This window comes from Fukomys damarensis, unplaced genomic scaffold (assembly GCF_012274545.1).
Source record: "Fukomys damarensis isolate Sample0158 unplaced genomic scaffold, DMR_v1.0_HiC HiC_scaffold_14, whole genome shotgun sequence".
Classification (NCBI taxonomy): Eukaryota; Metazoa; Chordata; class Mammalia; order Rodentia; family Bathyergidae; genus Fukomys; species Fukomys damarensis.
Window position 1 is genome coordinate 73613686 of NW_022900926.1, and position 15055 is coordinate 73628740.

Genomic DNA, 15055 nt, shown 5'->3' on the forward strand with positions numbered 1-15055 from the left:
AAAAAAAAAAAAAAAAAAAAAAAAAAAAAAAAAAAAAAAAAGGAATATAAAGTTCAGTTATCTTCAATAAATTACTTGTTGTGTAAGATTGTCATTCATTTTTCCTCTTCTTCAAGCCCGACTTGGAGAAACACTCATCTGCTGGAGATTCACCCTTCCCTCGGCCAAATAGGGCTCCTGCCCAGGGCCCTGGAGCACCTGCTGAGAGAGGCCCGCCTCGCCCTCAGGCCCACAACTCCCAGCGGCCTGGCCCAGCTGGAATGTGGTGTCCTGCAGCAGGCCCTGAACCTGTGGCTGACGCCAAGCAAGCGGGAGGCCTGGTACAGCGCGCAGCTCCAGAGAGATGTGGGTTCTTCCTGCGGGGGGCAGTTGGTCCTTGGCAAAGAAGACATTTCCTCCCAGATGTTACTATTTAGCTTTATTTCTCTGTTTGGCTTTATTCTTCTCTGTTTGGCCAGAGATAGAGAATAGTCATGGGCCTTGCCAACATTTTTATGTGATTTGGGGGTGGGGGGGTCAAATTTTCTAGTATATAAGAGCACTGCTAAAATTTAAAAAAAAATGGATCACATAAGTATGTGAAAAATATTTTCTGGTTTACTATTTACATTTTAACAATACGCGTTTTAAATTAAACCTTACATATTTCCTTCCCATTAAGTCTCTTTCTAAAATCTGCTTTGTGAATCTTGAGTCAAACTTCAATTCAGGGGAGAATATACTTAGGAGGCAAGGACCTAGACTCAAGTTCATCCCTGCTATTAACTTGCTGTGTGACGCTGGGCAAGTATCATAGCCTCTCTGGGCCTCACCTTCCTCTCGTAGGATAACAGTTGTGTGTCTGGGCAGAAGTCAGTGGAGATGCAAGCGTTAGCCACTCTCTAGCATCCCTTCCTCCGCTGTCTGATGGCTCAAGCTGTGCCCCAGTGATTTTGATGGCGCCTGCAGCTGGGTTTTGATGCTTTTCCTTTTCTATGAAGACTGAATATGGCTCCCATTTCCCCTTACTCTGTGGGTGCTTGCTGTACTACAGAGGAGCTTTCAAGAGCCCTAGCTGCCAAGATTATCTGCCCTGCGCGCCTGCCTCGGCTTCCTATCTCTTCCTGCCCAAACTAGAATTCAGTTTGATTTAAAATTAATTTTAAGTTGATGAAAAATACAAAATTACAGAGAATTGTCTCAAAAGAAGAAAGAACAGAAGTTAGCCTAAATATAACTAACCACTCAAATGTACTCATGATAATTTTTCTGAATTCAAATAGTCTTTTTATGACTATTTTCCATAAACATTTACTTTGTACACAGACATCTACTATTTTTCTCAGTTAATGTTATATGTTTTCCATTTTACTAATTAACCTTCAATGTAGCTGCAGAACCGTATAATTCTCTTAAATCACACTCCTTTAACCATTTTCCTATCGGTGAGCATTCAAGTGGTTTTGTTTTTGTTGTTGTTGTTGTTTATTTATATATATATTTATGTATTTATTGGTTTTTTGAGACAGGGTCTCACTATGTAGTTGAGACTGACCTGGAACTCACTGTGTAGCCCAGGCTGGTCTCGAACTCACAGCGATCCTCCTACCTCAGCCTCCCGAGTGCTGGAATTACAGGCATGCGCCACCATGCCCAGCCTGTTTTTTATTATTAAAGATGCTAAAAAGTACATTTTTACTTACGGATTTTTTCCATATTTTGAATTGATTTCTCTTGATAGAATCTTGGAAGGAGAATTGCTGAGATGAAATTTCAGTCTTGGTTACATACTGGTAGATTACTTTCCAGAGGAGTTATGCCAACTCATAATACCGCCGAGGACATCCGAGGGAATCACTGTGCCTCCGTGTACAGTACAGTATTAGATGAAAGCATATCATGCATGTGCTCATCTACACATGCACATAAGAGGAGCCACTGTGCTCCTAATTTACCTTTCCTCATTGTATATTCAGATTATTCTTGCAAATGCTTTATTATCTGTAATTTTTGAGAATTTTGCGTTATTTTCTTTGGTTCGTGCATCTGTTGGAATACCGATGTCATTCTTATTTACATACATGAGTTTTACTTACATAAAAACTTCAGTCTTTTTGCCCATCATATTGATGGCAAATATTCTCCCATTTGTCTTTCTATTTTTTTAACAGAAAACTCTTATTTTCACATAATCAAATCTGTTGATCGTGTCCGTTGTGATTTCTTCTAGCCTCCTAAATGCAGAAAAAAAAAATCTCCAGATGTTTCATATTTCATTCTAATTTTATTATCTTAGTTTGCTCTAATGTTAAGGGTTTGTTTTCTAACTATTTTTATTTATTTATTTTTTGGTACCAGGGATCGACCTTAGGTCCTTGTGCTTACAAGGCAGGCAGTGGAACCACTGAGCCAAATCCCCAGCCCTGTTTTTATTTTTAAAATATATAACTCCTGCCTGGGTATGGTGGCGCATGCCTGTAATGCTAGCACTCAGGTGGCTGAGGCAGGAAAATTGCTCAAAGTTTGAGGCCAGCCTGGCCTATACAGTGAATTCAAGCCCAGCCAAACTACACAGCAAGACCCTATTTCAAAATAAATAAATAAATAAAATAAAATATGTAACTCCTTTACTATTTCTTTAGAGAGAAAGAGAGAATATGTGTATGCAGTGTCCGTCTTGATCAAAATTGGATTTTTTCTCAAATTACCAGATAATTATCCTACTACTGTTTACCGGGAATCCTTTTTACATTGTCTAATTATGCTACATTTAAAAAACCTATTTGAGCTGGGCGTGGTGGCACACACCTATAATCCCAGCCCTTGGGAGGCTGAGGCAGGAGGCTCACAAAAGTTCCAGGCCACCCTGAACTACAGAGTGAGACCCTGCCTCAAAAAAAATCTACTTGAAATTCTTTTATGAATTATAACAAATATATAAAACACCTATTTATTCTCCTATTGATGCCAGTTTTGATTATTATTTTTCAAATTTGTTCAACTGGAAATGCTAAATGTTCAGATTAGCCGGGCGTGGTGGTGCACGCCTGTAATCCCAGTACTCAGGAGGCTGAGGCAGGAGGATCACTGTGAGTTTGAGACCAGCCTGGGCTAGATAGTGAGTTCCAGGTCAGTCTCAACTACGTAGTGAGACCCTGTCTCAAAAAATAAATAAATAAATAAATAAAATGCTCAGATTAATCTTTTGTGTTAGTTTAGAAAATGGAGGAAGTGTTGCCCTCAGAAGATATGCAAGGGAAAAAAAAAGAAAAGAAAGAAGACACACAAGAATTTAATGTAACTCTTTGTTATTGATGGAGAAAACTGTGAGAGTCTGGAAGCTGTGTCCTTGATTGGACAAGTCCTTTAGTACATAAGGGGTAGTGAGGCAGCCCGTGCAGTTGGGGGCCCAAACCAGGGAAGGCGGAGAGAGTGTCTACAAACGAGGTTCTTTTTGGGGAGTGGCATTAGAGGACAGCAAAGATGTCAGAGCAGAGGACATGCGCTCTTGTGGCCCATCCAGGCTGGCTCCAAGGGAAGGAGAACTGTGAAAGCAGTTGGGAACCCCACGCGCCTCCTGCACACAGAACTGGGAAGCTCCGCTTAGTCTCGGTAGTGCTGTGTGACGCTTGGAAAGTTGCTTCAGATCCCTTGTGGGTGCAGAAGTATATGATATCCGTGATGCCTACTCATGAGGACCTGGGGAAAATAAAAATGAGTAGGCATGTGTGAAAATACTTCGAAATTTTGAAACTTCAATTAGAGGAGTTTATAACATTTGGCCAGATAACTGTTGCATTAAATCAGGGACTTCTATTCATATTATCTTGCCATTTCTGTTCTTTGTTTAGACTCAAAACATTTATAATGATAACGGTGTCTATTTCTGCATGTTATCTCAGCCCTCTCAACACCCCTCTGAGTGACTATTATCAGTTTGTGTCTGGTAGGTACTGGCATTGTCCTTACCTCTACTCTAGAGACGAGGAAACTGAGAGACAGCAAAACTGAGTAAATTGCTCAAAATTCCAGTGTGTCAGAGCCAGGACTTAAGGCTAGGAGATTTAGATCCAGGGCTGAGGACTCTGATAGCATGGCTTTGTTTTTGTTTTTGTCTTATATGTGAGGTTTCTTCTTTTGTGTTTTGAAAGTACGTTGTTTTTCTTTCAGCTCTTTTCAGCTAAAGTGATGGGAGACCCCTTTCTTGTGGAGGAGATAGGCCTTCTTGCACTCAAGTCTGTCACAGATGAAGGGCAGAAACAAGGCCGTGATTCTCATGTGCTGCTCCTGGAGACGTTTTCCAAGCTTTTGGAGCTGCTGACCCTCCGTCACCGGCTGATAGAAATGAGTCTGGAGAGTGCACACTTAGCTCGGTCAGTGGGGGAGCCAAGGAGCCACATGAAACATGAGCTTTTGGCAAGATGTGGTGAATAACTAGCAGACCCCAGGTCTCCAGCCTCAGACCTGGCCCCTCTTTGCCCCCAAAGTAGCCACAGCGAGTTTTCTAGTTGGCCAGCTTGCTCCTCTGTTCTTTCTTCTGAGCCTCCCCACCTGCCTCTGACCACTCAGCTGCGCTAGATCTTCCCAGTGGCACCCAGGCACCCTTTGCATCCGGTATGTGTCCTTCTAATTAAATGCTTAATGAGGTTTTTTCAAGTTTCCAGGTAGCAAAAGCTCCCTGAATGCAAATGCCCTGTGCATGTTGTTTACTGCAATAGTCTGTTACCTGGTATCTGTCCACTTCGTGCAGCTGTAACTGAACACTCAAGACTGGGTAATTTATGAAACACAGAGATTTATTTGTTACTCTTCTGAAGGGTGGAAAGTCCAAGGCTGAGGAGCCCACGAGGTCCTTGTTGCTGCAACATCTCTCAGCAGAATGCAGAGGAGCAGCAGAACACGTTCTCGCATGTACATGCACAGGAGGAGGAGAGGAGAGGGAGGGAAGGAGAGGAAAGGGAGACGGGCCAGAGTCACCCTTTCGTCAGGAGCCCACTCCCACAGTAACTCACCTACTTCTTTGACAAAAGCAAGGCCCTCACAACCTAGTCATCTCCCAAAGCTCTCACTCTCGGCACTGTCATAGTGGGGGTGAGTTTCCAACACACAAACTTTGGAAACATGTTGAAACCGGAACACACCTGGTACTCTAGGAATGTTGGCTAAATATCTCCCAAATATAATGAAGTTGAATACTAGAGGGCCTACAGAAAGAAGAGAAGAGTCAGTGGCAGTCTCTAGGTCTGACAGAGGTATGGGCTGTTCGGCAGGTAGGAAGAAAGACAGGTTAATGAGTTATGCAGTTATAAGCATCAGATGATGTAAGACGTCCAATGAACATAAGCAGGAGGCTTGTAGAGTTAGAGGGCTTGTTGCAAACACGTATGGGTATTATTATGTTCTGCTCCCCATAAAAGATCCGATAGACACACATAGAGTCCAGTCACCATTGGCCGTTATCAAGCACTTGCTGTGGTCAGAATCCTTACCAGGCAATTTATGTGTGTATTTAATTTAATTCTCAGAATATCCTTATGAGACAAATGCAAACACTTTCTCTGTAAGAAAAAAGATGCTTATAAAAGTTAAATACTTTGCCCAAGATCATATCAGAAAGAAGTAGAAATGGAATTTGAACTATTAGTCAAGATATTTTTGCCTCTCCAACCACACCTCTCCATAATTTATGATCTTTGCTCTCAAGGAGCTCACAATGTGAAAATCACCCACCATATTGTATAATAATGATATTCTATCATCTGGACAAAATACTGTGGGAATACAGGAAAGGGATTGTCATTTTTTTTCTAAGTAGACTGGAGAAAGCTTTATGTAAGAAGGACTATTATAGATTGAGTTATATCCTTCCAAGATTCATATGTTTAAGGACTAATCCCTAATACCTCTGGATGTGATCTTATTGAAAGATCTTTTTAAGAGGTAATCAAACTAAACTAAAGTTATTAGGGTGGCCCCTCAATCAATATGACCCATGTCCTTATAAGAGGAACTTTGACATAGACCAGGGCAGGAAGACTATATGAAGGCACAGGGAGAAGACAGCCATCAATAAGGCAGGGAGTTAGGCTGGAACCACAGCCCTCAGAAGGAACCAGCTCTCCTGACACCTGAGTCTCAGGCTTCTGTCTTCCAGAACTGTGAGACAATACATTTCTGTATTTAAGCTACTATGGTTCTGTGGTCCTTTATTACAGCAGCGCTGGCAAACAAATAGGAATGTCAACTGGACTCAGCCTTAACACACCAACATCTTAAAATGAGAAATGTGTTAGAGTGAGGCTGTGCAGGGAGAAGGAAAGCACTGTAGACATATAAGGCTGGGCTGCCAGAGAGATACCTGAACTCAGCCACACACACTGCAAGCCACGGAAATGTGGAACTCAGGCTCAGAATGGAATCAGGACAGAGACAAGGGCCATAGGTTCTTATAAAATGGGATGGTTTTAGTGCCTGGGGTTAAATAAAGTCCTCAAAAAGATATAGTAGAAGAAGACCAGTGATCAGGAACCCTGGGAAGCACCAGCATTTGAAAATAAAGAGGAAGCCAGGCATGGTGGAGCATGCCTGTAATCCCAGCACTCTGGAGGCTGAGGCAGGAGGATCGCTGTGAGTTCAAGACCAGCCTGGGCTACATAGTGAGTTCCAGGTCAGTCTCAACTACATAGTGAGACCCTGTCTCAAAACAAACAAACAAACAAACAAAAAAAGAAAATAAAGAGGAAAAAGCACTGAAGACTGCAAAAGAAAGGTTGTACAGCAGGAGTGTGGAGATCCCGAATCCAGGAGAACTAAGATAGTCTTTAAGAAGTGGGCAGAGAGGAACCATCCTAAGGAAAGGAGAGTCCCAAGCTCATCTCTTCCAACTGTCCACTAATGTCAGTAACAGTCCCAGCCTCCGTGCCTCATTCACTTCACCCGGGACTTTGGCTTACTCTTACTTGACTGTTGCCCTTGTTCTTACTCAGGTTTTTTGTTTGCCTACCATTTACTTTTCCTTTCCGGGTAAAACACTAGCAAATGTTCTTGGCTTTTTCTTCTTCTTCCTAGGCTCTATAAGGAATGGGCATGGGAGATGGGTTTTGAAGAGTTCCACTTGCATCTGAGACCTGTTCACTTTGAATTTGCATCACACAAAGACAAGGTGGACCAATCAGCTCCTGTCTTTATAACTTCTCTGCTGGAGGACAGTGGTCGAGTAGACAGGTGAGCCTTGAGAGGGTCAAAGTGAAAATACTTTTTTTTTTTTTTTTGGTACCGGGGATCAAACTCGGGACCTTGAACTTGCAAGACAGGTGACGGAACCACTGAGCTAAATCCCCGGCCCTAAAGTGAAAATACTCTAAGGGAAGAATAAACAACTAGCAAAATTAATTCCTGTCTCCATTGGAAACACAACTGCAGTTGCATTTCTAGATTCTTTCACTTATGCTTTATTGTCATGATGCCAGTGTTTTGTTTTGTTTTGCAGTATTGGGGATTAAAAGCAGGGACTTCTCCCGGGGATACATCCCCAGTCCGTTTTTAGTTTTAGTTTTTATTTTAACACAGGGTCTTGCTAAGTCATTAATTGCCCAGTCCGGGCTTAAACTTGCAATCTTCCTTCCTTGGGCTGCCAGAATGCTAGGATTGCAAGCATGTGTTGCCACACGTAGCTTTGCTTGATTTCTCTTTCTCTTTCTCTTTCTCTTTCTCTTTCTTTTCTTTCTTTCTTTCTTTCTTTCTTTCTTTCTTTCTTTCTTTCTTTCTTTCTTTCTTTCAGTAAGAAGACAGAAAACAAGATCTTAATTAAGGGAACAATTGATTTTAAAAATACCGAGTCACTGAAAAGTGAAAGAACCCAGTCAGGAAACTCAAATGGAACTACAGGCTTGGTAGCTTCCCAAGTAGAACAATGCACTTCCAGGTAGAAAGGAGGTCAATGGGAAAGAGCCATAATGTTCAAGTCTCTTTTCATTCTTTTGTTAAATTTTCAGAGTGACTTGGCTTCTGTGTGGTCAGACCTCAGGTAAGGCTAGGTCTCCAATTAGCTCTACCACTAAGCTAAAATCTCTAGCTCTTTTTAACATTTTATTTAAAATTTTTATTTTTATTTTGTTTGTTTATTTTGAGACAGGGCCTTGCCATGTAGTACCCTACCCAAGCTAGGGTAGTCTTGAACTCACTATATGGAGCTCAGGCCAATCTTGAACTTTTGGCTGTTCTCCTGCCTCAGCCTCCCAAGTGCAGAGATTACAGGCATGAGACACCATGCCTGGCCTTAAATTTTTATATTAAAAAGTCTTGCTAGGGCTGGGGAGTTAGCTCCGTGATTCTGTCACCTGCCTCTCAAGCACAAGGTCCCAAGTTTGATTCCCAGTACCAAAAAAAAAAAAGTCTTGCAAAGTTGCTGTCCTCAAACTTGCATCCTTCTGTTTCAACCTCCTGAATAATTTGGGTTAGAGGTATGTACCACCACTTCCAGCACGGAATAAGCATCTCTCTTTCTTTCTTTCTTTCTAACTTTTATTTTTTATTAGTACATATTTGTATTACCCAATGATTGCATTCCTTGTGGGAAGCTGGCACGTGTACATCACACATCATAATTCTTTTCTCATCCTCTTCCCCTCCCCTCCTCTTCCCTCCATCTCTTGGTCCCCTACCCCTTTACAAAAGATCTATCTTCCTATTTCCTGTTACCTATCATTTATTTTGTTCAATATTTGTACTTTGGGATTCTCATGTAAGATAAACCATACAATATCTACGCTTGTGGTTTGATTTATCTCACTTAATATCAGGTCTCAAGATGTATCCATTTCCCTACAAATGACACAAATTTATCCTTCCTTATGGGAAAGTGTATAAACACACTCATGGTGTATAAATGCCATATTATCTGTATCTAGTCACCTGTCCGTAGACATACAGGCCACTTCCAAGTTTCAGCTATTGTAATCTGCTGCGCATGTCACTGTAACATAAAGGTTTAACTCTTCGGGAAGATACTTGGGAGGGGAATAGCTGGGTCAAACAGAATTTTTTGTTTTAGTTTTTTGAAGAAACTCCACATTGACTGTCATAATGGTTGCACTAGTTTTTATTCCCACCAACAGTGTAGAAGGGTTCTTTTTTCCCTGCAGCCTTGACACCATTTGTTATTATTTGCTTTCTTGATGATGGCCATTCTTTCGGAAGTAAAATGGAATCTCAGTGTTGTTTAATTTGCATTTCTCTATTGGCCAGAGATGTTGAATTTCATGTAATACTTCATGTATTACCCATTATACTTCCTCTGAGAAGTGTCTATTCATTTCAGTTGCCCATTTTTTGATTTGGTCTTTTATTTTAGGGGATCTAATTATTTTGAGCTTTTTATGTATTCTAGATATTATTCCTCTGTCTAATTAGTTCACCATTCTGTAGGTTATCTCTTCACTCTTTGTTTCTTTTGCTGTTCAGAAGCTTTTTAATTTGACATGATACATATTTGTATTGATGTTATTTCTCATGCAATTGAAACTCTGTTCAAAAAGTCCTTACCTACAGCTATGACTTCAAGAATTTCTAAGTGTATTGCTTTAGGTCTTTTCTTACCTTTTTTTTATAAGATTGGTTAAGGTGTGTCTATATTGCTTTTCTTTCAAAGAACTAGCTCTTTGATTCATTGATTCTTGGTATTGTTCTTTAGTCCTAATTTCATTAATTTCTACTCTGATCTTTATAATTTCTTCTTTCCTTGTACTAGCTTTAGATTTGGATTCTTCTTGTTTTCCTAGGACTTTGAGGTTCATCAGTAGGATTATTTATTTGGAATCCCTCTATTTTTCTGAGGTATGCATTTACGGCTATAAACTTCCCTCTCAGGACTGTTTTCATTGTGTCGCACAGTTCTGGTAAGTTTTACTGCCATTATTGTTTGATTCTAGGAATTATTTAAGTCCTAGAATTAATTTCTTCTATGACATTGATTATTTGAGAGTAATTGTGTACTTTCTATACGTTTGCAGAATTTCTGGGGTTTCTTTTGCCATTGATTTCTAGTTTCATTGTGCTATATGATCTAATAATGCCCACATGATAACTCTGATTCTTCTGCATTGATAACCCAATTCTTTATGGGCTAGTATGTGATCTGTTTTGGAGAAAGTTCCATGGGCTACTTTTGTATGTGCATTCTGTTGTTGGGTGAAATATTGTGAAGATAGCTATTAAGTTCACTTGTTCAATATTTTGCTTCAAATCTGATTTTTCTTTGTTGATCTTTTGTCTAGTTGATCTGCCTATTTTTTTGCTTTTGTTTTTGTTTTGTTTTGGTTTTTTGGTACTGGGGATTGAACTGGGTCTTTGCCCTGGCGGTGGCACCACTGAGCTAAATCCCCAGCCCTGATCTGCCTATTTGTGACAGTAGGATTTTGAGGTTCCCTGCTACAATTGTGTTGTTATTTATCCGAATTTTTAGGTCTAGTACAGTAGTACTTTGGTTCATGAGCTTAATTTTGGGAAAGATGGCCACATTCATGCTCATGTAGGAAAGATAGCCATGCTCGTGTTTATCACCCAATGCAGAGTTCTCAAACACAAACAAAATTTCACCAAACATTTCTGTCTGTGAACCACATTGTTTGCAAACAAAAGGGTTCGTGAACTGAGGTACCACTGTAGTATTTGTTTTATGAAGTTGGGCACATATGTGTTTGGTGCATATAGGTTTATAATTGTTATCTCTTCCTGTTGAACCGTTACATTACCCCATATGTACAGCAAGTCCCTGACTTATGAACATTTGAGTTGTGAACTTGCACAAATACGCATGGGCCGTTTATTATGAACATTTGTAGATGGGAACAAATCGTGGAAGCAGCTAACGAGTCTACTTTACCATTTTAAGGGAACTGCAAAAGTGAAAATAGTTTATTTATAGTATTTGTGTATACATATTTTTTATGCTTTATGTTGTATACCTGTGTTAAAGGTGAATAAGATTCACTTTGTCAGACTTACAAATGAATCTGAATTACAAACATTCTCCTGAGATAGAATTCACTCATAAGTCAAGGACTAAGGTAATGACCTTCTTTGGCTCTTTTGATCAGTTTTGCCTTGAAGTTCATTCTGTCTGAAAATAGGATATCTATTTCTACTTGTTTTCAGGTTCCTGATGTATAGAATATTGTTTTCTATCCCTTGATTTTTAGTCTGTGAATTTATTTTTTGATTAAATATGCTTCTTATATAAACATCCTGTTGGATTTTGTTTCTTGATCCTTGCTGCCAATCTATATTTTCTGATTGGGAAGTCAGAACTATTAATATTGAGACTTATTACTGTCATTACATTATTTTCCTGTGGCTGATTCTCTTTTTTCCCTTATGTTTAACAGCGTCCTCTGCTGATATATTCATTGGCATTGTTAGCTTCATTTTCTCTTAAAGACATCCTTGAGATTTTTTTTTTTTTTTTTTTAGTGCTGGTTTGGTGGTCATAAATTTTTTAATGTGCTCTTTGTCATAAAAAGACCTTATTTCTCCATCAGTTTTGAAATGTAGTTTTGCGGGCTATATCAGTTTTCTTTTAGGGCTTGCAGCACTTCACTCCAAGATCTCCTGGCCTTAAACTTTTTGTTGAGAAGTCTGCTGTGATTCTAATGGGTTTATCTTTACAAGTGATTCATTGCCTTTCTCTAACAGCTTTTAAGATTCTGTGCTTGTGTTGGACTTCTGGTATTTTGACTATGATGTGTTGTGGCAGTTTCTTTTCTGACTGTAACCATTTGGGGTTCTATATGCCTCACTTATCTGCATGTTAAGTTTTTTCTTTGTATTTGGAAAGTTTTCTACTATTATCTCAGTAAACAGATATTTTATGCCATTTGTGCTGTCTTCTGATTTTTCACTAACTCCCATTAATCTTTGTCTTTTTTGCATCGTCCATCAACTGTTGGATCCATTTTTCATGCTCTCTGGTTGTCTTTAAGGTATCTCTGAGTAACTGGTCACCAATATCAGCCCTATCTTCTATTTTTGGTAGTCTATCCTCACACTGGTCACTTTTGCTGCCTATACTTTCAAAAGAATTTTTAATCTCTTGGATTTCTGTTTGATACCTTTTCATAGACTCTTAATTCTTTGCTAACCTTGTCATTCATGTTTTATGTCATTATTTTTTTAGCTCAGCTAGCTTTTTATTAATTAGCATCTTTTGTAAACTTGCTGATCATTCTGTTTATGAAGTCCATTATCTATTTAGCTGTATCTTCTTTGAGCTCACTGAGTACCTTATTGATCTTTGTTTTTTTTGTTTTTTTTGTTTTGTTTTGTTTTTGGTTTTTTGAGACAGGGTCTCACTATGTAGTTGAGACTGACCTGGAACTCACTATATAGCCCAGGCTGGTCTCGCACTCACAGCAATCCTCTTGCCTCAGCCTCCCGAGTGCTGGAATTACAGGTATGTGCCACCACGCCCAGCCTTGATCAATTTTTTTTATGTTCTCTTTTATCATTTTGAATAACTCGGCATTGTGGCTTTTTATTTCCTCCCCCATGATGCCCTATGTATCAGCTTTAGGAGTGTTGGAAGTTTTGGGAAACATTTTGTTGCCTTGTCTTTTATATTTCTATTGCTCTGTGTGTGTGTGTGTGTGTGTGTGTGTGTGTGTGTGTGTGTGCTGAGGTTTATGGGTTGATTATGGTAAGAAAGACTTTGTTGCTCAAATAAAGACATGTTAATGTCTGCTTCCCGGGATGCATTCTGAACATGGCTAACTACCGGCTTTTGCCTCTGTCTCAAAAGTAAACCACCTCCATTAATTTGGGAGTGGAGAGTACAGTGTAATTAACCCAGCACCCAGTTGTCTGGGAATGGACAGCAGTATTCTTAATGAAACAAAGGCAATCCAGATATTGGCATACACAGAAAAACAATAGGCAACAATTATGCCACCCTGGCAATAGCAATAAAAATAGCAACAATAGTAGTATCGATGACAAACTGGATATTAACATAGCATTAAGGCCGGGCATGGTGTCTCATGCCTGTAATCCCAGCACTTGGGAGGATGAGGCAGGAGAATTGCTGAAAATTCAAGGCCAGTCTGTGCTACATAGTAAGTTCAAAGCCAGCCTGTACTACACAATGAGACCCTGTCTCAAAACAAACAAATAAGCAAAAAAACTCCACATAACATTAAAGACCAATAATATACAATTTAACCATATAAAAGGGATCTATTTTTATAGTAGACACACTGAGACAAACCAAATATTGAAATATAGTAAATATAGTGGTAATTGCTATACCTCCACTATACCTCCACTAACAATAGAAAATAATCCAACATTTGTAGCATGGAGTTAACTACCTAAAGGTTAATCAAACTTAAAGATTATACTAGTAAAGATAAAGAAGGTGAGGAATGGGAGAATGAAAAGGTAAAATTTGAAGAATAAAGCAATTGGTAAACCAGGCATGGTGGTGCTCTCCTGTAATCCCAGCACTCAGGAGGCTGAGGCAGGAGGATCACTATGAGTTCGAGACCAGCCTGGGCTACATAGTGAGTTCCAGGTCAGTCTCGACTACATAGTGAGACCCTGTCTCAAAAAACAAGCAACAACAACAACAACAACAAAAAAGCAAAATAAAGAAGAAACGAGGAAAAAATCTCAAACCCCAGAAAACCAATAATGAAAAAAATATGAGCAAAAGAAAAATTCTTCTGCATTTTTGAATGACTGGTTTCTTTCTAGGATATTCAGTCTTCAAATCCAGTAAGTCACAGATTTCTCTGCCTATATTTTCAGCCTGAAGGTTTATAAGGTGACCCCTGCTCCAGAGGCACCTTTAGCCTTACACCCCGGGCCATGACAACTACCCAAGCTGAGGTGTGTGTCCTTACTCATTTAGTGGACAGCAAGATCAATCAGACAGATTATTGGCCTCTGTGCTGTGTATAGGCAGCAAAGTGGGGATCCAAGCAGACATTTGGACTTAGTGACAGCACTTTCAGATCCAGACACCTCTGAAAGCCACACACACTAGTCCTGGCTTCTCAACACAGAAGGTGGAGCTCTGTTTCCCTCCCAGCCTCAGCCCAAACCTCTCAAGGAATCTATGGCCAGCTTGCATCCTCTCCATGATTGTCTTTTATGGCTGTCTTTTACCCAGTCACTGTGGTCGGGTAGCATTGGAAACCCTGAAGTGAACTTTTTCCGAGGTTGTTCTATGTCTCAGTTCCAAACCACCAGCCCCTTTCCAGAGCTGCTCCTGATCACACCATCTAAATACAGTAAGCACTGCTCTGGATTTCTTCTCCAACTGTAGCCTGCCATGTGGAAGGAGTCACTTTCGGAATAAAACCTAATGCTGTTTTTGCAGTTTACAATACTGATGGAATTTCTTGAGGATAGCACTGCTGGCCCAGTCTGTTATTTCTCTCGGGAGCTGCTGACCCTTCAGGCTTACCTTCTCTCTCTTTGTTGGTCTTTCAATGATCAAGTCAGTACATCAGCAACTCTGCTGCCCCATGCCAAGGAGAAACAAAATACAGAGCCAGTCTAAAGTTGGCCGTGGCAGCGGCCAGGTTGCAGAGTCTACAGATGTGGAGTTGGCCAGGTTCCAACGTGGCTCTGGAGAGTTTCAGAGTCTCTGGGTCTGCAAGCCACCTGCTCTGTGGCTGCCGTTTCTTGCAGGCAGGGGCGGCTCACTCAGGAATGGGTATCTCTTGATTTGCAGCGTGTCACATCAAAGCAACCTAATGTTTCTTCTTGCAGATACTCTCCTAGTACTCTTGTCTTAGCCATCTCTGAGGTGGATGATAACCAGATTGGCAAATTTAGTTTTTATGCAAAAGAAGCCATCCTTAAGGTAAATTATTTATTTCTTTTAAAAGAAACTAGAGTAAAAAAAATTTTTTTAATCGATATTTATATACATTTGGCTTGTATTTATTAAAAAAAAAGCTTTACTTCATTAATCATAATGTTGACCTTGCCTTACTGATGTGCACATTGGCCTGATTTGAACAGCAGAGACCACCATACCACATATAATGACTTCTGTTAAATAGGAAAAAGAAGC

At 40.0% G+C, this 15055-nt stretch overlaps 1 protein-coding gene across 1 annotated transcript in view; it reads left to right on the top strand.

Annotated features, from left to right (window-relative positions):
* Ccdc162p overlaps positions 1 to 15055 on the top strand; it is a 187355-nt gene that overhangs the window by 77830 nt on the left and 94470 nt on the right. The window contains 4 exon segments of the mRNA XM_033763439.1: positions 117 to 345; positions 4150 to 4352; positions 7048 to 7203; positions 14749 to 14842. Coding sequence (XP_033619330.1) covers positions 117 to 345; positions 4150 to 4352; positions 7048 to 7203; positions 14749 to 14842 — 682 coding nt within the window.